Below are 23324 nucleotides of genomic sequence, written 5' to 3'. Positions count from 1 at the left end.
AGGTGACCAGAGTGATACTCAGCAATGATGTGTGCCGCACTTTTTCGGGGATGAGTCTGCAAATGTACTTGTCAGACCTCTATTTTAATAGTGGTTAAAATTTAAACATTTAACATTGTATTTATACACACTTTTCCCTTAGTTATGTATAAGGGTAAACAGTATCCATTTCTTCTCCCTAGACAAGGAAAGAATCTTAGCACGGTTTCACCTTTCACATTTTCCTACTGCGTCACTTCCTACCTTGTTGAGATAATATGGGATTTTACTTCCAACTTGTTATTAATCTTTTGGATATTTTCCCTTAATAATTATTTAGATTTACCATAAACTTTATAATTTTTTGTTCAATAACTCATAACTATAAACATAATAATGTTTTATTAATTAAATCATTTATTAATCAATCATCATATTATTTCTTTGCTCATTCTGTGTCTTTGATTCATTTTTCATTCTGTTGAATTACACATCCTTACGTACTTGCTTCAGATATGGGCTATGTGGAGAATCAAACTTTCTGGGTTCCTATGCTGCTGTAAATCTCTCTATTTTGCTTTTCTACTTGAATGCTTATTAGACTGCACAGAGGAGTCTAGGTTTGAAAATACATTTTACTCATGATTTTAAACATATTACTCCACTGTTTCCTAGTATGCACTTTTCTTGATGAGAAGTCTAATGCCAAATGAAGCTTTTAAAAGTGATTTACTTTTTCCTCTTTGGCAACACCACTTATTTAAGAAACTGTCCTTTCTCCAGTTTGTGTTCTTGGTACATTTCTCAAAAATCAATTGATTATAAATAACTGCATTTATTTCTGGGTTCTTGATCCTGTTTCACTGGTCAATATTCTGTTTTTATGCCAAGTATCATGATGTTTTGGTTGCTATAGCTTTGAAGTAGATTTGACATCAGGTAGTGTGATGCCTCCAGCTTTGTTCTTTTTCCTCAAGATTGCTCAGTTTGCTTGGGGTCTTTTATGATTCTACATGAATTTTAAGATTTTTTTTCTATTTTTGTGAAAAATAACATTGGAATTTTGATAGAAATTGCATTGAATTTGTAGATCACTTTGGGTAGTACAGATATTTTAACAATATTAATTTTTACCATCCATGAACATAGGATACCTTTTCATTTATTTGGGCCACCAATTACTTCTTCCATCAATGTTTTATAGAGACTTTTCACATTCTTGATTAAATTTACTTCTATGTATTTTATTTTACTTTTGATGCTTGCTATTCTGAACGGCCTTGATTTCTTACTTTATTTTTCAGATAGTTCATTATTAGTGTAAAGAAATGCTGCTTATTTTTGTGTGTTGATTTTATATCCTGCAGCTTTACCAAATTCATCAGTTCTAATAGTTTTTCAGGGGTGGCGCAGAGTCTTCAAGGTTTTCTACATATAAGGTTATGTCATTGGTGAACAGACACAATTTCACTTCTTTCTTTCTTGTTTCAATGCCTTTTGTTTCTTTTTCTTGTCTAATTGTCCTAGCTAGAACTTCCAGTACCATGTTGAATAGAAATGGTAAAAATGGGCAAACTTGTCTTATTCCTGACCTTATAGGAAAAGCTTTCAATTTTTGCCCGTTGAGTATAATGTTAGCTTTGGGTCTGTCATATATGGCCTTTATTGTGTTGTGGTACATTCCTTGTATTCCTAATTTGTTGAGAGTTTTTGTCATGAAAGGATGTTGAATTTTGTTACGTGCTTTTTCTGCTTCTATTGCGATGATCACCTGGTTTTTGTCCTTCATTCTGTTAATGTGTCATATTTATGGATTTGTATATTTGGAATCATCCTTGCATATCAGGTTTAAATTGCACTTGATTATGGTGAATAACCTTTTAAATGTGATGTTGAATTCTGCTTGCTAGTATTTTGTTAAGGAATTTTGCATCTATGTTCACCAGGGATACCTGTCTGTAATTTTCATTTCTTGTAATGTTCTTGTCTGGTTTTGGTATTGGGGTAATGCTGGCTCATAAAATGAATTGGGAAGTATTCCCTTCTCTTCAACTTTTTGGACTTTTACCCTCTTTAGCAACTTCTAGGATATTTTTGTTAATCGTGGTATTCTAAAAAGTCATCACAATGTATTTAGTTAAGGGTCTTTTTGATTAACATATTCTGCACTTAGGAGGTCATTTCAATTTGAAGGCTCATATCTTCACTTGAAATTTAATTTGATCATTCCTTTATTTCATTCTCTCCATTCTGTCTATTCTTTTTGTCTTGAATTTCTGTTACACAGAAGAGTCTAAGTTCTACTTCCTATCTTCTATCTCTTCATCCTTTTGGCTCCATAGTGAGAGAATCACCTGCATGATCTTCCAGATCATTAATTCACTCTTTAGCTGTGTCCATTCTACTATACTTACCATCTGCTTTTTAAAAATATTTCAATGGTTGCATTTCCCCCCCAAGTTCATGTTTTACTTATCTCTTCTTAATAATTGCTGCCACTCATCCACCTTCTCCTCCTTCTAATTTAACAGATGTGTCATGTTCTCCAATCTCCCTAAATGTAGGAATTATGTATTTTTTCAAATGTATTCTTTCCCTCCTCAGGTGTTCATTCATCTGTTAGTTGAGTGGGCTGCCACTTATTCTTGATGTTGGTTTTCCCCCAGTGCTTGGGATTATCATTAATTATTCTGTGTAATCAAGAACACGGTTCACATCTTGGTGAATCAAGTTCTTATCATGGGAGTCTCTTTGGGGATAACATAAGAAAAATAAGACATGCTGCTAGGTGGCTGAGCAGGTAGCTTCTCTGTGAGGGTGAGTTCCCCGAGGGGCCCTGCTCTGCCTCTCAGACCTCAGAGCCTAGGGGCGTGATGCCAAGTGCTGCTTTCAGCTTGTGAGCGTTCATTCACAAGTGTTCTCCAAGTGCAAGTCTCTGAGAAGCCAGCCTGGCTACTGCTCCAGGTCTCTCCTGTGCCTTGTATCTTTTGGCCCTGAGCTCAGAGAGCTCCTGGGTTGCTCTCATATCCTTCATGGGCCTCACTCATCCTTTTTGGTGGTGTGATTTTCTCAGGTCTCATTCCTTTGTCAATGGAATCCTAACTCTTGTCTTCCATTTGGGAATCCCTCAGCATCTGTGGTTCACCCATAGCACTCCTCCATGCTTTTATCCCCTAGCACTGTTATGTATTTATTCTTTTAAAAAATATCTTCTGTCATCCTAGACTTTAGGAAAGGAGGGGAGATAGACCCATGTGCTCAGTCTGATGTCTGTGTCCAACTCCCATATTCAAATGTGGCACAGGCCTAAGTGTTGTTAATAACTATTTACAATGGTTCTGTGTTCTGATACTTTATTATCCGAGGTATAATAAAGTGGTGATGTCTGGCTGATATTTAGGGAGGCTGCCGTTTTGATACATTTTGAGCAATACTGATACTTGGGCTTGGGTATGGGGGAAGGGCTTGGTAGAACATAGTGAAGGTGGGGCTATCTACGAGTCCCCAGACACTCTGGAAACCCCAGGGAATAGAAAAGGACTTGCTGCTTCTCCTAATGCCATAATATATAGACCATACGAGCTAGAAAGAACTTGAGAAGTCATGTGGTCCACGGATAAGGCAAGTAGTTTTCATCTACCAGCCCTGGACTAGATGCAGAGCCCAGGGCTCTAGAAAGTGAGAAAGATGAAGTCTGGGGCAGAACACAGGGGCTGCTGCTAGTCAGATGAGAAAGGAGAAGCAGGCTGCAGCTGCTCACTAAGGGGCAGGCATGAGAAACACCCTCCTCTCCAGTCACACTCGAGGCTGGTGCTCTTTCAAGAAGTATGAAGACTCGAGGCTGGCTTCAGTGAGGATAAAGCTCAGGGCATGTGGACATAAGCACCCACAGGGCAACACCCCATGGGGGGCTCAAGAGAAGTTAGATGTCTTGCTCAAGGTCATAAAGTCAGCATGTTGTCAGCATGGCTTTGAGCCTGTTCAGATTCCAAATCAGGCTGCTTTTGTTATGTGACTTTGGGTTGTTGCCAATGTGTTAGTGTCTCCTGGACTATTCCATGGAAAGTTGTCATAAATAACAATGTCACAATGGCTCCCTGTCAGGGTCAAGAGCTCACTCATTCTCTCCCTTCTCACTCCCTTGGACAGAGCCAGGCCCTCAGGTGGCACCATGCAGGTGTGTGTGTGCACCTGTGTCCTTGAGACCCACCTGAACAGAAGGAGCACAGCCTGGGGGAAGGTCTGAAAGTTGTTGTTCCGGTTGATCTCTGTGGTGTCATTCAGGGCAATTTTTCCAAACACCTAGCAGAGGGAAGGAAGAGGTATTCAATGACCCATGGACAGAGGGGGGGGTCCTAATTTCCCACCATCATTCAGTGCTTCATGGGTTGCAGGTGACTCCAAGACCTGCTGGCTTATAAGCTGAACAGAGTCTCCTAATGTGACCTGGCAGCGCCTGCCGCCCTGCCCAGCTTGACCCCAATCCTCACTCTGGATGAGTGTCTGCAGCTGTTAGGAAGGGTCCGTGGGAGCTGGAGCCGAGAGCAGCCAGATGTGGAGACCTGGACCTGCTTCAGTGCAGGGACATGGGTGCACTGGCCTTCTTTTCTTTGCCATTTCAGCTCTGTCTGCCCCAGCACTCTTCCAAATTTAGTTCTTGCACTTTGGAGTGATACAGAGCAAGCAATCTGGGGCTTGGGCAGACTTAATTCATCCTGGAGATCAGAGGTCTCCTTTTTTTTACCCTGCCCTTTGAAAGCTATGCTTATCTTAGAAACTGCTACCCTTTGGGCAGCTCTTATAACCTCAAAAGGTTTTGTTATGAACCTTTGGGTCTTCTTCAGTGAGCAAGTAGGGGTTTGCTTAAGGAGCTACCAAGATACACTCCAGCGTGGCTCTGCTGAGTGTGGCCTTTGGAAACTCAGCTGGGACCCTGGGGAGAGGCTGGGGAGCTCTGGGTCTGGGGAGGAGAAGGTGCAATGGGCACCCAGAGCGTCCAAGTAAACTGCTGCATGCTCCATGGGGCACAGTCTGCTTTCATTTGTTCCTGAGTTCGTTCCTTCCTACCCTCTTCCCTTCTTCCTCACTCCCTCCCTCTCAGTCATTAGTTTCTTCTGAGTGAATCTGGTTGGGGGATGGTGGCGTGCAGATTGTGAGGTGGCAAGACCCCCACAGCCCAGGAGGTGTGTTCAAGGAACGGCCCCCAAACTGTTTCTCCTCCCTTCCTAAAACAATAGTTCTTTCTCCTTGCTTCCTCTGCCAGAAGTTGCCTAGCTTCTGTATATCTTTTGCCTAAAAGCACATAGCCTTCTCTCCCTGGCGTTAATCTTTACCCCAAGTACTATTACTTCCCCTCAACCTTGTAAAATGAAAATATTCCCACTAACTTTCCCTGCTCATTTGCAACATTGTTAGTATAGCAGCCTCGTTTAGGCAGGATATAAATAAAGCTGTTCACATAGTTAGGCCCTGGTTGCAGCCATCAGCTGAGCCAGACCTCCTGGCCCCATCACTTTTATCTCTTGTGTGAGCTTTGTTTCTGTGTGTCTTCTTTTCTCATTCCCCACCATTCTCACTCTGGTTTGTTTACTCTTCAAGCTGGCTCGGGAAAAGGGGATTATTCTCAGGCCCAGCTGGCCTGGACACAGAGAGGATGCTGGTCCATACGCCTGGCTGCTGTTCCCTGAGATGGCTGTGTCTCTCCTGGGGCCTGTGGAGGGAAGGCCTCTGGGTTGTGCTTGGTCATCCTCCCTGCTAGCTATGGGATCTCCCTTTGGGGGATGTTCTAATGTCTGTGACCTTTGGGGCCTCAGAAGATGGAGGAGGAGGGAGAGGGACAGTGAGGAACAAGAGGGAGAAGGAGAGAGGAGGGCGGCAGGGAACACAGTGTGGGAACCAGACGCAATGCTGTTGGGAGAGCTCCTCCTACCTGCATCCCGATCACGGCGTAGATGAAGAACAGCATCACGATCAGGAGGGCCACGTAGGGCAGGGCCTGGAAGGAAGTGCATGAGGCTGCTGTGAGGCTGCAGCACACAGGCCACCATGTCCCCGGCTCTGTAGCCATCAGCAGCATTTCCGAAAGCCCCACAGAAATAATGGGCACCTGGGAGTGGTCTGAGATGGACACGGACTTCTCACTTTAGCTTGACTTTAAAAGCTGGCTCAGAGTCAGGGGTACAGTGTGACAGCACTTCAGCAAAAACTGCCACACAGGAGCAAAACTTGGCCTATACACACGCAGTAGATGCAAAACCTGGGCTACACACACAGATCTGTACACGCAAGGAGAGTGCATGGAGGATGACACCCCGCTGACGTGGGTCCCTGGAGAGGCAGGCCACACCCTTTCTTTACACAGATTAATCTTGTCCCATAGTTGTAGCAGTAAGTATGGTTATTCCGATTAAAACATTTAATAAGAGAACACTTAAAAGAAAGATCATGGGCTCAAATTCTACTTAAGCCACTTGCTAGCTTGTAGAAGACAGGGCATATAGCGATATAGTAATTGCTCTGGGCTGCCTCCGTTTTCTCATTTGAAAAATGGGAGTAATAGTAATTCTCAGGGGATTTGTGGAGCATAAATGATTTGGGTCTTACAAAGTGCTTAGTGCAACACCTTGCACAGTGTTGGGTTCTATACATTTTATTCACTCCACATGCCATCTGCCAGGCAACTCAGACAGCTTAAATTCTCCACAGTTCCCGCCCCTTCTCCGGGAAGAAGCGCCAGGCCAAGGCCCAGCCCTGCGTCCCCTGCCCGCTCCCGAGGGGCGGCGTCACTAGCCACCGCTAGATGGCGCTACGAGACCACACGCCGCCCCTTCCGCCTGGCTGGCGCTCCCACCCGGCGCTCACCGGGGAACGTCGCGGGCTGGGAGAGCATGGTGGGGGCGGGTATGGCACTCCAGGGCGCACCCAGTCCTAAATCGATTAGTGCCTGTGTTTCTCAATCTTCAGAACCCTCGGGGCTGAGGAGGGCACGGAGTCAGCCTGTATTCCGGAGGAGGAGGACAGGCTGTTAGGAGGCCTAGCCAGGACAGGCCTGTGACTGCTGGTCCAGGGAGAGTCCCAGGCAGGAGGCTCCCTGGAGGGCTGTGCCTCCGGAATGGAGCTCCAAGCAGGGCAGGCGCCAGACGGCAGAGCACCGTTCCCAGGCTGCAGCTGTAGCCCAGCACCCTTGCCGCAGAGCGCAACTGCATGGCGCAGCCTGAGCCCAGCTGGCCCGGGCAGGGGACACAGAAGGCACTTCTCCCCGCTGGTCTTGGGAAGTCTGAGAGTCGTACCTCCCCAGGAGGAGAGAAGCCTGCCTGCTGCACCAGGCCAGGGAAGCATGAGATCATATTTAGGGTTTCTATACTCATCTTCTAGGAATTCAAGTGACCTAACAGTTTTGCTTCTCTTTAACTTCTAACTTACATAACATTGCTCAGGGCTGTCCAGGGGAGAGCACTATTCCTTTTTTACAGGTGGGAAAAGAAATCAATCACATAGCTAGGCAGTCCCGTGCCCATCGGAGGGGACCTCTCTCTTGGGGTGGAGTGACACCAGGGTCCCGGAATTGGGCTAAGGACATAAATGGGGTGATCAGCAGATGCTGCTGAAATGCCCATGTGGAGAAAGGTGGCAGCCAGATTCTGAAAATCAGAGGGGACCATAGTGGTTAACTCGATTTTCCAGGGCCGTGGTTTCCAAGTTTGTGCCTCACCACAAAACCCCTTTGTCCAGCCCATTCTTGCAGAAAAATGAGAAAGGCAGACGCTTTTACCTCCCCTCACCTCTTGCCCTTCCTGTAGCTCTTGACCTTGGGGAAATCAGAGGCCCCAGGAGCCTGCCTGTGAAAACCGCTTATTCTGTCTGATCCCCTCATTCAGAAACGAGGAAGCAGCACAGCTGCATGAATGGCTGTGACTGGTGAGCACAGAGCAGGCACCCCAGAGTGGAGCGCCCTCCTCCCCATCCCAGCGCCATCCCGGGGCTCAGGCGGCAGCTGGGGGGAGGTATGGAGGTTCTTCCCCTTGGGCTACCTGGAAGGACTTGATGAAGGTCCACAGCAGGGTCCGGATACCCTCTCCACGGCTCAGCAGCTTCACCAGGCGCATGACCCGGAAGAGGCGGAAGAAGGTGATGGAGATGCGGGAGTTTTCCTCTGCGCTCTGGAACCCATCGGCAACAGGAGGTGCGGTTAGCACCGCAAGAGAGGAGTGGGGTGAGAAGGGGTCGGCCCGCTCCAAGAAACAGCCCTCCGTGGGGTGGCAGGCCAGGGTGGGGGCTCGCTGCACTAGACTTGCCCATCTGGCCCACAGATGGGCCGGCAGCCCTGAGGTCTCCACTGAGCTAAGTGTGCCCAGGCCCCAGAGCTGCTCGAAGCCCTATTTTTCCTATTCTCATCCCCTCTATTCCTCATTCTTAATGCCTTGGATGAGCAATAGAAGATTCCATGAGGAACTACCACATGCTTTGGAATCTTCTAGACCCATAGATTGCTGCCCTTGGAGCCCCAGCCCCTGCCTCTCTCCTCCCCCTGCTGAGGGTCCTGCATCCTGAGTAAGACCTGGCTCTCTGTGAGGACGCTGGCTGGGGGTGGCCTCTCTCATGGCCCAAGGTGTGTGCCATGTGGGGTTCTGGTGTGTGGGGGGCTCTGCCCAGGAAGAATCTTGCCCCCTGGCTGCTCAGGACTCCAGCACATCTCAAATTACCTCCTTCTACTTCCCACAGCCCCTGTCCTTAAAGGACTCCGGGGAGGGATGGGGAAGGTGCTGCTCAGTGCTGGGATGGGGGCTGGTCTGTAGCCCCTGCCTTGGCACTATTGTTCCTACTGCCCCCTGCCCTGGCGCCTCCAGGCTGCACAAGACCCTGGAAAGGGGTGGAGGCACGGGGCAGGGGAAGGGAGAAGAGGCCGTCCTAAACAAGTCCAGGACCCGGTGCGTGAGGACCCAGGGGCTCTGCTCAGGGCAGGCTGTCTCCCTGAGCCTGAGTGCAGCCCTGGTGGTGGTGGTGGGGCTGGAATGCAGGCCGGGGCAAGCTGACTGGGGCTTGGGCATGTGCCTGGCCAGGGCTCAGAGCGCAGGACAGGCTGCCCTGTCACCCTTTGCCTCCAGACCTGAGAACAACATGAACCACTTGCCTCTGTGGCTCTCCTCTCACCCACACCGCCTGGTGGGTACTAACCCGCCAGGGAGCCACTGCCGCTGTCCCTGGGGCTAGTGCAGCTCACCCGGCCCTGTTGGCACCGGGAGAGAATGGACCCTTGCAGCTTCCTGTTACGGTTCCCATCCACTGGGGCTGTCTGGATCCTTCCCACTGCTCACTTCACTTCTCCTCTTACTGTATTTTAATTAATTCCAGGTCAGACCCTCCCTGGCAATATCCACACCTTGTTTACACCCCTGGAAACCTCACTAACACCAAAGCCCTGAGGGCTCCCACTCTAACCCCATAGCCTGCTGCGACTGCCCCTGACGGGCTTCAGAGGGCACTCATCTCCTCCTGTGCAGGGTGGGAGGCCCACACGGGAGGCTGAAGTATGGAGGTAGCCTTTCCAGGTCTGCATGCCTGCTCCACACAGGAGCCACACCAGGAGGTCTCTCTGGGTCTTCAAATAGGAGAAGAGTCAACATATCCCTTATAGCTCAAAATCAGAGCTGCCTTGCTTCCCCCACAAGGCAGGGCATAGACTGGTGGTGTGAGGGCCTGCTCCGTGGGGACCCCGAGGTGGGGCAGCAAGCTGTGGGCGGCAGCCTGCCTGCCTCCAGCCCTGCCTGCCTGTGCTCTCAAGTCCTTGATGTCCTTGATCTCCGTATCCCTATCACCTGTGCAGCTACTTGAAATTCTATTTCCACTCCTTAAAAGGAGGTTGTGTTCCCCCAGAGGAGTATGTAGAGGTGGCTTAGGGTTTTATAATTCGGCTGTCAGTTCCACCATGTTCGGGGAAAGGAGAAAAAAAGAAAGACCAAGCTTAAGTGGGGAACTTCAGCTGTGCCAAGAACTGGAGAAGTTGGTGCCACAGCGGCATCTGGATCTGTTGCGTTAAAAAAAAAAAACAACACACCAAAAACCCAGCATGCAGTCTGAATTTCACTCTGCTGTGCAGAGCCCTCCGCAGATGCTGCTGTTCCCTAATGCTGCTCGAGGAGGATAAACACACCGCCATGCAGACACTCCAGCGTCCTCTCATGACAGAATGACAGTGCACAGCAGAAGCAGATCCCCATGGCAGGGCCTGTGATGCGGGGCAGAGCACCCCCAGGCTGGCCTTTCCCTTGGCAGCCTTTTGGACAGGCTGGGGTGGGCTGCCTTGGGGAATACCACCCCCCCAAATCTGCCTTCAGCCTGCTGAATTTGGGGGTCCAGCGTCTCAGTCCACTGGTCCATTTAAAAACTTGTACTTAACCCAGTTTGAAATGTGTGGCAGCAGCCTTTTGGAGGAAGCTGCTCCAAGGAGATGTCAAGGTCACACTGAGTGACATCTTTACCACGTAAGCCAAAGCGAATCATAGACTCCTGCACCAAGAGTGGCCCAATCAACTGAACTTATTTTTCTGCTTCCAGCCTGCTTCAAAAAGGTGGTGATAGCCTAATTTTAACAAACTTCAGAAATTCAGAAAAATGTGAGGAGTAACGTGGTTGGAGTCCTGGAAATTCAACCACCCTGTAACTAGATCACAGCTTAACTTGTTTATGGTGGGAGGCTCGGAGCACAGGGAGTCGGGGGCACAGACGTAGAGCAGTAGGAAGCATGGCCTGCCTGTGTGTCTCCTAGCCAGGTCACTTCTCTCTTCCCTCCTTTCCCTGGAGGCCTCTACCACAGCTTTCATGGGGACCCTCTCAAAATTTCCCACATCAGTTTAAGGTTAGAGGCTTTAGCCAGTGGAGTCCCTGGGGTGTCTAACAGGAAATGGCCCTTGGGTCCAGTTCTCTCCCAGCGGCTCGTTAGATAGTTGACATCGCAGTGAATCACCACCCACAGGGAAGCTCAGGGAGGTAAACGAACATCATTGCACAAACAGCATCTTCACACACAAGAACATGACAGGCAGGCAAGGCACACGACAGACACGGGGGCCACATGCAGCAAGAGCCAGGTGGGCTCCGGAAGACTCTGGAGGTCAGGGCGGGGCGAGTGGGGTGCTTGAAGGGGGGTCACAGAAGCCAGGAGCGTGGTTGGGGGGGTCGGTCTTACCATAGAGGGAGAGCATTGGGTATGTTCAGCTGGCTTTAAAGAAAGGCAGATAGAGATAAGCTGTAGTGAGTCTCCAATGAAGACGCCTGGTATTCTAGGTCTGCGTTAACACAGGAGCAACACAGTGGCAGGAGAGGGCAAAAGGAAACAAGTGAAAGAAACACAGAAGCGTGGGCCTGGAAGGTGCTGGGGCATCCCATGAGTGTGGGCTCCACGTCAGAGCCCCATGTCTAACAAAAGAAGCCATAGGAGGCATCTTCCTGCCTGCAACCATCCCGGCCACAAAGTCAGCAACTTGCGTGCATTGTAGATGAACAGATAAGGGATTTGAGAATTTGTGGATGGAGGCTTTTTTTTTTAAGTTAACCATGTGCTCTGAGATAACCTTTGAGGGCCTGTACTTATGCCCTTTAGCGCACCCAGGCAGGGCCAACTGGAGGACAAAGGCCTTGCTGGCCCCAGTGCCTGTCCTTGCCCACACGTATTCAAGCAAAGCAGTCCAAGGGCGACGGCCCTTCAGGGTTAGGGGAAGACTGAGGACCTCAGGAGGAGGCCTCAACCCCTCCGCACAGGGCTGGTTCTCATGCTGGGGCTCAGGCAGGAGGTGGTCTTGCCCAGCTACTAGTTACGGGCGTGGGGAACCTTGGCCCCTGGCCTGGAATACTTGAGTGTTAGATTGTTTCCTAAGCTTTAAAGCTCTGCAGACAATGTAGGGTATTATTAATACCCCAAGGAGCTGTTACTGTAGGGCTGAGTGCTGAACTGATTTGGTCCAGGAGCTGAGAAACAGGTCTCGGGTGAGTAGCCCCGACTCCCTCGCTCCCTGGGAACCTGAGCCTGTGTGGGGAAGGCGCCCAGACTCCCCGGGTTCTAGCACAGAGGGCTCAGCCCCTGCCTGATCTTGAGTGCCCTACAAAGGCATGACTTAGTTTTTACCTTCCATTCTCAGATGGCTTCTCTTGTCTTTCTGTTTTTAAGGTACAAACCAGGAAAACATGTAATGGAATTTTTGAAGGATGGAAATGTGCACAGCTAGACATTCAAGTGTAGCCTAAAACTACTTCTTTGGCAACAGATTTCTCAGCAAATTGTTATCTTTTTTTCCCATAGATAGTTGGTGGGATGTCCTTTTTTGGGAGTCGTGGAAGGTAGAGGGTGAGGCGAGGGAAGAGAAAGGGACACTTCTCTAGTCATTTATAGAACATTCTAGATCTAGATCTCAGTCTCAGTTTCTGCTTCATGAGGCTTACCAGAAAGTGGAGGGTGTTGGGTCACTAGGATCTGGCTATCGGGGTGAGACTGAACACAGACACAGACACACACACACACGAGATGTCACAGCACTGAAACGTCTTCTCCTGGGCATGTGACGGCTGCCCAGCATGTCCTCTGGCATCCTCCTGCCCCCACCCCCGGACTGGTCCAGGGCTTGGGCCCCCGTGTTATGGATAAAGAGCTCTGTGTTTTTCAGGTGTCCACAGTGGGTGGGTGGCCGGGGAAGAAGGTCTGCACCATGCAGAATCCAGGGCATTAGGCAGAGTTCCCAGGAGGTTTGGGCCACTGTTCTTCTGTGGGATCCATCCCGAAAACCACCCCAGATGCTGGGACTTCTAAGAACTCTGGGGAAATGCTCCGAAGTCTTCTGGGTCGACCTCATCTTGAATAGGACCAAAATGGAGACAGTTCTGAGAACCTACCTGGGTTTACCTGGCCTAACTGAACTAACCTCTCACCATTTAGAAAAATAAACTTTTATTTCATTTTACTTCCTAAACATTAAGAATCCCTCATTTAGGATTTTGAAACATTTGTCTTAATGGTCTTTTTTTTTTTTTTTTTTTTTGCTTTTTAGCGTGTTATACCTCCCATCCAATATCACATGTGAATCCTACTTTATGTCAAGATTCAGTGCCAGGTCTGGGTCTGTTCTAATAATCTGGATAGTATTTCGTTATTTTAATCACATGTGTGAGTTTAATGCTCCTGCGGCATGTCTATCAGATAGCAGACAAGGAGGAGTCAGGAGTAGTTCTAAGGGCAGTAGAGAGACCGTGTGGGGATGAGGGCCCTCTGGGGTCTCTGTGCTGGGTTCTCTGGCCCAGGTCATGGCAGTTCTCATAGACCCTCACTTTGGAGAATCTAGAGACTCAGATTAACTTTTTCTTGAGCCTTAAACCAGGCTGTTCAAAGGCACTTTTGACTTGTGGCAGCAGTGCTGCTTTTAACACAACAAACCTGTTCTTATGTGAGGAGTTATGCTTACCAAATCCATGGTCTCAAAAATGAATAAACCATTTGCAATAAAACAATAAAGCTATCACTGAGTGATTTCCCCATGGAGAGAACGGAAGAAGCCTCAGACATAGCTCCTGCCTCACAGCACCCGTGGTCTATGATGCACGGGTGCTGTGCATCCCACAGATGCACAGAGCCATTTGAGGGATGACCCCTGATGATCCCACAGTTCTGGGATGGATTCACTAAGCGTTCCTTTCCACTGGAGTACTATCTCCAGACCACATTTATGATGCTGAGAGATGACATCTGATAACCCCACAGAGCCATCTGAGTCTCTGGTGCCCTTCCCAGCTGCATGTGAACCCCTGCTGAGCTGGAAGTGCAGCTCCACCTCTGTGTTGTCACAGGCTCAGCACTTTTAGCCCAGAGACAGGTCTGTGTTATCTCTTACTCTCTTTAAATACCTACCTTGAGAAACTACCTAGCCTCAGCTCTACTTTTGGATCTAAATTCATAATTAATTGGTAGCCTGGAATACTTGGGCCATTGATCTCTGACCTTTTCCCAGATTTGGCCCTAGTTCCCTTGAGTCAGTGTATAGTTTTTCCAACTGTGGTCTTCCTGAGGGAAGAAAGGGGCTGTAAGATTCCCTGAAGGTGTATGTCCCACGAGCCTTTGAGACCCTGAATTCTCCCTCTGTGGGAACCAACAGAGCTGCTTATCTAACCTGAATGTTTTGGCTGGGTTTTAATATTGCAGAGTCTCTGCTAATGGTAGGGATGGAATAAATTTTTGAGTAGCCAGTTCCTTCAACTTTGTTTTCTAATGATCTGGTAATTTTCAAGTGTTTCATGATACTGGGGCTATTAATTTGTTTGTGCAATTCACATAAATGAAATGAGGTTTTCATTCCATATCTGAGGCAGAGGGAGGGTGTTTTCAGAAAGAGTCCTTGTTAGTGGTTCCAGATAATGGGCCAAGGGCAGTAAGAGAGGAAAAGCTGATCATCTAACTTCAAAAGATCGATAATTATGCAGATCGCCTTGGGCTGGTGGAACTGGCAGTGAGGACAGTAAGAGATCTTCCCTGGGACACTAATTTTCTGAGTTAAGCTGAAGTCAAATTAGAGACAGCAGCTCAAGGGGTGACGTCTTTGTTTCTGGGATGGATTCGCTAAGCGTTCCTTTCCACTGGAGTACTATCTCCAGACCACATTTATGATGCTGAGGGATGAAAACTGGGGAATGCAGTCATACTAGAGCTCAGCTGAACAATCCTTCTGGTCTGCCATCTTGTTCCACCCCGCTAGTTTGTCAGTTTCTGAGAAGTCCACATGGGATTTTCTTAAAGATTGCATTGAATCAATTTGGGCTTAGTGCCATGCTAACAATATTAAGTTTTTCAAATCATGAACATAGGATGACACTCGATCTATTTAGCTTTTCTTTCATTTCTTTTCACAATATTTTGTAGTTTTCAGAATATAAATTTTGCATTTATTTTGTTAAATTTATTCTGAAGCATTTGTTGTTTTTGATATTAAAAATAAAATTAAGAAAATAATTTCATTTTTAGATGATTGAATGTAAATGTATAGAAATATAATTGATTTATGTACATGAATCTTTCACCCTGCAGCTTTACTGAACTTTTGTATTAGTTCTGACTGTTTTTTGGTGTGCTTTTCAGGATTTTTAATATATCAGATCAGGTCATCTAAAAATAAAAATTGTTTTAATTAAAAAAAAAAACTGGGAAATGACGGGGTCCACCAGAAAGCAGGTCACCCCAGGTGGAGGGTTCCCAGAAGGAGGATGGTGCAGGAACCAGGGGCATATATTTTCCAGTTGTCATGTCAAACTATCTCTCTGGAGACCTAAAAGGTAGTTGGACAATGGCTCTTCACCATATAAAAAAGGTTTTTAAAAATTATTGTTTAAAACCACAGCCAGGGATAAGGATTACTATGAAGTTAGGGCCTAGGGAGAAGATCTCTGGATTGGAATGCCCAACCGAGTTGTCTTACAGGGCATTCTCTTGAGGTCAGGGGATAGAGAGCATTCTGAAGGCTGTGGTGGCATTCTCCTTGACATATTAGCTTGGCAGGTACAGATTGCCTTCTAATTCCCTGCAGGAAAGGCTAGTCCTTGGCCCTGAAGAAAAGGACTGCCCAATACTCAGCTGCCAGGGAGACAATGCTGCCATCTTGGGAGCCCTGAGATTCCGTGTTCTCCTGAAACAGGTGTCAAAAGAGACATCATGGGAGTACGTGAGTCCTTCACCGGCTGCCTTGCTACACAACTCTTGCTGTATTTAAAAAAAAATCTCTTGTCCAGGACTTGGCTCTGGTATGGATTTCATTTCAAAGCACCTGAAGGCCCAGGCCTGGCTGGCACCCCCTGCCCTGGACACGCCCTGCTTCTCGGCCTTTGCTGTCTCCCACTTCGTTCTGATTTGATCTGCAAGACAGAGTGGGAGGCTCCATGGGGCTTTGTTGGTGAGACCTCAGAGGTAACCGAGGTGGGAAGACAGTTATCAGGGGCTTCTAGAGCCATTCTGACCAAGAGCCAGCAAAAGAGAGTGTGTGTGTGTGTGTGTGTGTTTGGGGGAGACGGGTCCTTGTTGTCCCTTTATTTCCTCTTTCTTCCAAGAGACATGTGCATCTCAGGAACAACAGTGTGGCCCTTGCAATGAGGAGCTGTTGGGAGGTACTGAATCTTGGAGCCACCAGGGATGCCAGCATGGCAAGGAGGCCCAAAGAGGCCAAAGCAAAGCATGTTCTAACTGTGAGTCTTAGAAAGCTGGATGAAGAGGCCACCAAGAGAGAGGCAAGGTTTGAATACAAGTCAGTGGGAAAATACAGATTTAAGGGAAGCTAAGGAAACATACACAGATGGAAGCGACTTGTAAGTGGAATTCCTGTCTTGGTTCTAGTGTGCACTGAGGGTGGGGGAGGGATCTGTGGAGGAGGGGTGCTCCTCCTCCTCCATGGCACAGGGGAGGAACCAGAGCAGGATATGCCAAAGAAGGGCACTCCCAAAGACAGGAAGGTGGAGAGAGAGCAGCCCGCACCACCACCTCTATGCGTACAGCATCAGAAACCCACTGGCTTCTGTCTGTTTCTCCAAAGTGAAACTCTAGCTAGAAAGGGAAGGGCTTGGCTTGTGATTTTGGAGTCACAGATGCAGACTTGAAATGCCCCTTTAGACCTCCTCCCCCAGAGGGGTCTTTGTTCCCCCAGGGGACTGATGGAGAGGCACAGAGCACAAGGTTTGCTGGCTCCTGGCTGTCCCTTGCTCTTCTCGTCCTTCTGTGGTAAACTGCAGAAGGCTGAGGCTGTGACCCGTAGGATTCACTGCACAGTGGTCAGCTCCTGCGGCTGGATGTGGCCTAAGCCTCATGAGCCACTGTTATCCATCTGCAACCCTATGGCTCCCAGGTGCTGTTACTCGCCAGAAACACACGCTAAACAAGACTGATTATAACACCGCTAGGGTAGTTTTACCTTCCCCTGGGAAGTCATTCAAACAAATGAGCCCATGACGAAGAAAAGAATGAAATCAGCTGCTAGCACGTGCTAACAATATTAAAGAATTACTTATGAGAGCGAGAGAGAGGCAGGCATAAGGATGAAGGAAGTGAGAGAAAAAGAGAGAGTGAGGCTGGTTTGGGCACAGACTCAAAAAAGAAAGAAATGAAAAAACACAGTAGATTCTCGGGGGTGGGACACTGAAGATGAGAATGAATGGGCGTCAGCAAAGGTGGTGGAGCTTTTCAGGGCCTTGAGGGTACCTTGAACATGCCTGAGTCTCCCTCTCATAACTAGCTCAGGGGATCTCCTAGGTGCCTTTTCCTTAGCACTTCCTGGCAAAGACCCTGACAGAGGCTTGCTGAGCTTGAGACCTAAAGCATCAGACACAGGCCCGGGGTGTCTGGAATCGCTTCCTTCCACTCTTTTACTTAGGGGAAATGAGAGGGTTGCATGTGGGTAGACAAAATGAGAATAGGGAATGAAAGGAAAGAGAATTAGAAAAAAATGAAAAGGGACATGGCTTTGGTTAGAGGGCGGAGGCTCCAGGGTGTCCTCAACATGTCAGAGCTGTGTGTGGACACTTGGGGGCTCCAATACGGCCAGTTTAGGAACCCAGATCAGGATGCCCATGAAAACCAGGCAAGCCTTGCCCTAGAGAGCCTGGGGGCATTGCTGGTGGTCAGACTAGGAATAAGCGTGGCTCTGCTAACTCTCTCAGGGGCCGGCTTCATTTCTGAGCAGAGTAGAGGAGAAAACTGCCTTATGGAACCACCAGAAGGAGAGGAGGGCTCTAGGTTGAGCATTATCTTCTTCTCTTTAAAGGTAAAATCATTTTAGAAGAGCAGCTTACTGAATCGCTACCACTTTAGTAGGAATTAATGTGTTGGAGTCACTTCATTTTGAAAGGAGCTACCTTGGTAGGATTAGTTCTTTTGCAGGGTGTGGGGCATCAATGAGAGTGGGAAGAAGCTGGAAGGGAGCTTCGGGCAGCAGGAGGCTCCAGCACTGGAGAGTGGGGCTGCAGGGAGGTCCAAGGATAAACCCTGCCCCACCCACTGCCTTGAGGCCCCTGTCGTGATTTAATCTATCTGCCCCAGAACCAGCTTGGGCCACACCAGCCAGAGGCATCCAGATGATGTCTGGCCATAGCACCCACTCCAGCCCCTGCCAACATGGGACTGGGAGTCAGGGGCCAGCTCTGGTCAGCCTTGCTGTGAAAATGCCGTGAAAAAGCTGCTTCCTGCCTCTGGCCTTCTGTGTTCTTATCTATAAAATCCACACATCCCCAGGCTCCATCCAATGGTAGAGGAGTAAATGAACCCTATCGTTCAAGGATGAACTCACTGCTCACATGGCTCCCTCTCTCCCCATCACCACTCTGGGGCCCCGCTCACCTTGGTCTTTCTTATGCCCCTTCTGGTCCCTTCTCTGCAGTGGCAGAGAGCAGGGAGGGGTGGTCTGAGCCACAAAGGAAGACTGCAAGAGCCAGCCTGCTGCCCCATGTAAGCATGGGGGTCCAGGAGGGGGGCGCCAGCTAGAGTCGTGCGGGCTGAGCTCTCTGACTCAGCCCTGAGGGGGTGGACACACAGCTAGCAGCTCTCTCAGTGACTCAGGGCTGACTGCTTCCCTCCATCCTTCCAGGCCCTGAAGCCAGAGCAGACACCAAGCTCACTGGGAGCCAGTGAGGGACGTTATGAGAGTGGTCTGTGCCTGTCGGTCAGCAGTGGAGAGGCTGTAGGGACTGTGGGCAGGGAAAGGTATGTCCCGACCTGTCTGTCCTGGGATACTTGGCCAGCCCCATTTGCTGTTTCCCTCATGTCCCCCAGGCTCTTTCTCCAGCTGCTCTACCCTTCCTTGCCCTATATCTGGGCCCTGGGGCTCAAGGGTCCTGGTGTACAGCCTGCATTCCATCTGAGTGTCCCTAGAGCATGCAGGACTCCCTGGCTCCAGCATCTGCAGCACCCATAGGCACAGAGAATCCCAAGCCCTGCCCCTGGCGACTCCTGGCCTGGGCACATGCAATGGGCTTTGTGCACATGCAATAGTCAATTCTCCAACAGAAATGGATTTGAATCCCAGATTTGCCACCCATTCGCTACATGAGCTGGGGCAGATTGTGGGTCCCCGCTGAGCCTCCATTTCCTCCTGAGGACCCAATCCGATGGCATGTGGATTGTCCCTAAGTGTCCTGGTACGTGCTCACGGGAGGCCTCCTCACATCTTCCTTGTTCTCTTCTCCTTCCCTCTCCCTGCCCCCACCTTGCTCCTGATCAGCCATTACTGTCCTTAATTCGCTGTATTTTCCCGCTCTGGTCACTTCTGTGGACCAGTGTTCTGGCACCTGAGCGAACCCTTCAGCTTCCCCCAGACCCAGCCTTGCAGGCCTCTATGCTGCTCCTCTCTGGAGCGTCTCCATAGAGCCCACACCAGAGCTAAGGGAGCTACCCCTGCCAGGCCTTGGGAGCATCATGAAAGGAAAGATACTTTAGAACCCGGCCAGGCAACTGGAGGAAATGAAACATCTACCTCCAGCCATCAGAAAATGGCCCATTCAGGCCATCTCAAACCTTCCCCAGCCCCATCTGCGTTCAAGGAAACTGAGGCCTGGAGAATGGAGTTAACTGCTCTAAGTCATCTGGCTTTGAAGAGCCTGAGCTGGAAACATGGCCAAGACTTCTTAAATCTCAGATTCAGAATGTTTCTCTACATCCATAACGTAAGAACCCAGGCCCCCAGCAGTGCCTGTTCAGTATACTTTACAATACAGAATGGGAAAGAACAGTGCTGGGAAAGGCTGCTGCCAAGCGCCTCAACCCATTCCAATCTGAGATACTAGGGAGCAGATCTCGATGACACAGTGACCTTCATTAACAATCCCAGGTTTTCCCTCAGGAAAGCATGATCTCAGACCCAAGCACTAAAGAAGCGGCCTTCCTTAGAGGGGCCTGCCGCTGCCACTGACCGCTGCAGGCTCACAGGGAGAAGCTCTGATTCAGAACAGGCAACAGGCAACTCAGCGCCAATACAGGACTCAGCACAGTCACATGGGGGACAGAGACATCCACCCAACTGAGTGGCAATGTGAGGTCCTGTCCTCTCCCATCGGAGGCCTGCCCAGTCCTCTCTGCCCACCGTCTCTCATCCCTTGCTCAGTGCTCTCCACCAGCACCAGGGCTCTGGCTACCATCTCTCTGCAATGACCTCATAGCAGGGCCTCAGATGAGTGTGCCCAGTTGTCCACTTGACATCTCCACTCTCAGGGCTCACAGACACGTCTGAACTGCACTCTGGCCTTTCCTCATCCAAGGTCATTGCCTGTGGCCTGCCCCGTGCATGCCAGCTCCATCCTTCCATGGTGTAGGCTGACCATCACAGTCATCCTGAACACCTCTCCCTCTACCAGCACATCTGGCCCATCAGGAAATGCTGTTAGTTCTACTTTCAAAATAGGACAAAGATCTGACTATTTTCCACCACTGTGTTCCAAGCAACTATTATCTCCCACATGGATTACTGCCTGTGGCTTCTAAATGGTCTTGACTCCTACAGACAGCCAGAGCAATCCTTTAAGGACCTGAATGACATCACTGTGTACCTGTACTCAAAACCAGCAGTGCATCCCTTCTCACTCAGGTGAAAGCCCTAACCTGGTCCCCATGGGTTGCTCCTCCCCCGGCACAGGTGCACAGGGCCTTGCAGGCTGCCCTCCTGCTTTGTAAGTCCTCTTCCCCGATCTCTGCCTGATAACACCTCAGCTTCTTTGCAGCTTTGTTCAGATCTTCTTCTCGAGGTGACAGCTCCTGCCTTCACTGTTTCTGGCACCTCTGAGCCCCCTTATCTGGCACCGTTTCTTTTTGAAGTCCCCATCATCTCCTAACATGCTGTATGACTTCCTTGCTTCTCATACTTACTTCCAATGCCTGCTATCTGATTATCCCTCTCTAGGATATGAGCCCATGAGGCCAGGAGCTTTTGTTTTGCCCACTGATGGGCCTCAGGCACCTAAACTAGTGCCTGACACACAGAGGTAAGGCTACAGAGGTGGGTGGATGAATGATGGTTCCAGGGGTTGGTGGGAAATCCACTGCCTGAGAGGGAGGGGCACCACAGCCTGGCAAAGGCAAGGAGGAAGTGGGACACGAGTTTAATGTGGAGAATATCTACAGACAGTCAGGATGAATATGGCATTTGGTGAGGGGAATGAGAGTTGTTCCTGGAGGGTTAAAGGCACCAGGATGATGGGTTATAGGTGAAAAGCCCTCAGGGATTCCAACGAGGCTTATAGTGTAGATACCTTCCAAATAGACCGTATCTCTGGGGATATATGTCTTGTGATGACAGTATGGTTAAAAAAAAAAGATCTGTGAGGGAACCAGAGAGGAATGTTTTCTGAAGGATTCCATGGGATTGGGAAGAAAATCCTAGAGCTGCCCATAAGTTGCTAATGTCCTAAAGGCAGAGCCATATGGGTGGAGGTAGCTGCTTCTGAGATTGGGCACCGGGGCTCGATCATTCTGGCGCCATCATACTGGCTGCTGCGCTAGTGCGGTTATGCCAGAATCGTGAGGCCTCAGAGTCACGAGCGGTGGTCAGCGAGCTTGTCCTTGCTTTGGTTTGGTTGTTCCTGCTGGCCATCTCCATATGTCTATCCTCTCTGGGAAACCAGGGCTCTTAGACTAATAAAATGATCTTGGTTGGAGACTAGACCCACCAAGTTATGCCAGCAGGGGTTTTGGAAAGAATGTCACTTGCTTGGGTGCCACAATCTCTCCCATTCCACAGAGCTTTACAGTTTACATACGGTTTTTAAATAGATCCTCTTATTTGAGCTTCAAAATATACTGCTGTAAATATCACATTCCTCTGACAGATAAAAACCCTCCGTCTCCAGCCTTTTTGGTAACACTTTGACAGGAAGCAGCAGCAAGACTCAGCAACTTGCCAGTTTTCTGACTTTAGGTCCAGTTCTCTCTTTCTCTCTAAACTGCCTTCCTGCTTCGGGTGATGTGATGTTTGTTCTTTTTGTGCAGAAGCCATAAGTTGTGTGGGAGAGGGGAAAAAGCAGTCCAGAAATAGGGTCTGGGTCTCCGGCCACCTGCGCTTGCTCTCAGTCACATGCAGCTCGCCCTCGTAACCCAGCCAACCCCGAATGTGACTCAGAACCCACCAACCTCTCATTCTGGGGCAGCCAGGGGCCTCCCAAGGTGGGACGAGGGGTACTAACTAACCACAAGAGAGCTTGCCTATAGACAAAGAGAGGAGATTTAAACATGTCACTAACAAAAGGACATGTGCAGGTATCAGCAAGAGGAAGAGAAGAGGGAGGGAGGTGCAGCAGAACCCTGCAGATGTGCCATTAATCATTCTTATTTAGAAAGTGAAGAAAAAGAGCACCCTATGGTTATTTAAAACACCAATTACAGAATGCAAGGTCTGAATAAATACTGGGTGGTGGTAGCACACCAGGGGGGACAAGGGTTAAAGAGACAGGGGTACTCTGGCCTGGTGAACGGGCTGCCCCCGGCAGACGCACAGAAAGGTACTCAGTCTCTCCATAAGCACCTTCAGCAGCAGCAAACTGCGGGGTGGGGTGGAGCAGTCCCGCCTGTCGCATTCGCAGGGCAGGTAAGAGTTAAGAGGGATAAATGCAAAAGTGAATTGTAACTAGGAAAGCCTTATACACAATGTCAGGGTGCTGGATAAATTTTTGCTCCCTCCCTACCCTCTCTACCCTCCACAGAACCAATTTTTCTGCAGAAATTTTGTATCTTAAAAAATGTGTGTGTGTGTGTGTATTGTTTTCTTTTATAAATGTGAATAGTTTGGGAGAAAATGGCAGGTAGAGTGACAGATCTTGCCAACAGGGAGAAGACCCAGAACCGATGCAGTGGGGCCTCTCTTGCTGCCAGGGGGGGCAGCTTGCGGTCACCTTCCAGTATTTCCCTGCCACAGGGCCCTGGGTTACTCTGCATGGCTTTGCATGTGGAACTGCTTCGGCCTAAAGGAAACCCTCTGATGGCAGAGCCCACTGCTGCCATTTCCTTCCTGTTTCTCTCCCCACAGTTGGCCTCTGTTCAGAGCATGCACGGCACAGACTCTGAGCACAGAGGCACTGACCTGCAAACACATGGGTTTGGATGGCACTTGGGCTGGCCCAGCCTACAGAGTGGGGAGTCTACTCAGGAAGGGAGGGGAGGCTCAGAGCATGGGTAGGATTTACTAGAAGTGGAAAGCGAGTGCACACACACACATACACACACACACACACACACACACACACACCATGAGACAAAGACAACCCATGGTTCTCACAGACAAAGGGCAATTGAATTTGGAGCTATAGTGTGAGCAGGGAGGGGACACCCAGCAACTATAACCCCTCTTCCAAAA

General features: G+C 49.1%; 1 protein-coding gene across 7 annotated transcripts in view; it reads right to left on the bottom strand.

The window, feature by feature from the left end:
* CACNA1C (calcium voltage-gated channel subunit alpha1 C) overlaps window positions 1-23324 on the bottom strand; it is a 650685-nt gene that overhangs the window by 42073 nt on the left and 585288 nt on the right. For 5 of the 7 annotated variants that reach the window (XM_053555459.1, XM_053555465.1, XM_053555462.1 and 2 more), the window contains 4 exons: window positions 11165-11197; window positions 8010-8138; window positions 5909-5974; window positions 4190-4281 (listed from right to left, as the gene is read on the bottom strand). In XM_053555459.1, the coding sequence (XP_053411434.1) occupies window positions 4190-4281; window positions 5909-5974; window positions 8010-8138; window positions 11165-11197 (320 nt within the window). The remainder of the gene's footprint in view (window positions 1-4189; window positions 4282-5908; window positions 5975-8009; window positions 8139-11164; window positions 11198-23324) is intronic. The other 2 variants (XM_053555464.1, XM_053555463.1) reach the window with 1 other exon arrangement.

Source organism: Nycticebus coucang, chromosome 12 (genome assembly GCF_027406575.1).
Source record: "Nycticebus coucang isolate mNycCou1 chromosome 12, mNycCou1.pri, whole genome shotgun sequence".
NCBI lineage: Eukaryota > Metazoa > Chordata > Mammalia > Primates > Lorisidae > Nycticebus > Nycticebus coucang.
This window is presented reverse-complemented; position numbering and strand designations above follow the sequence as displayed.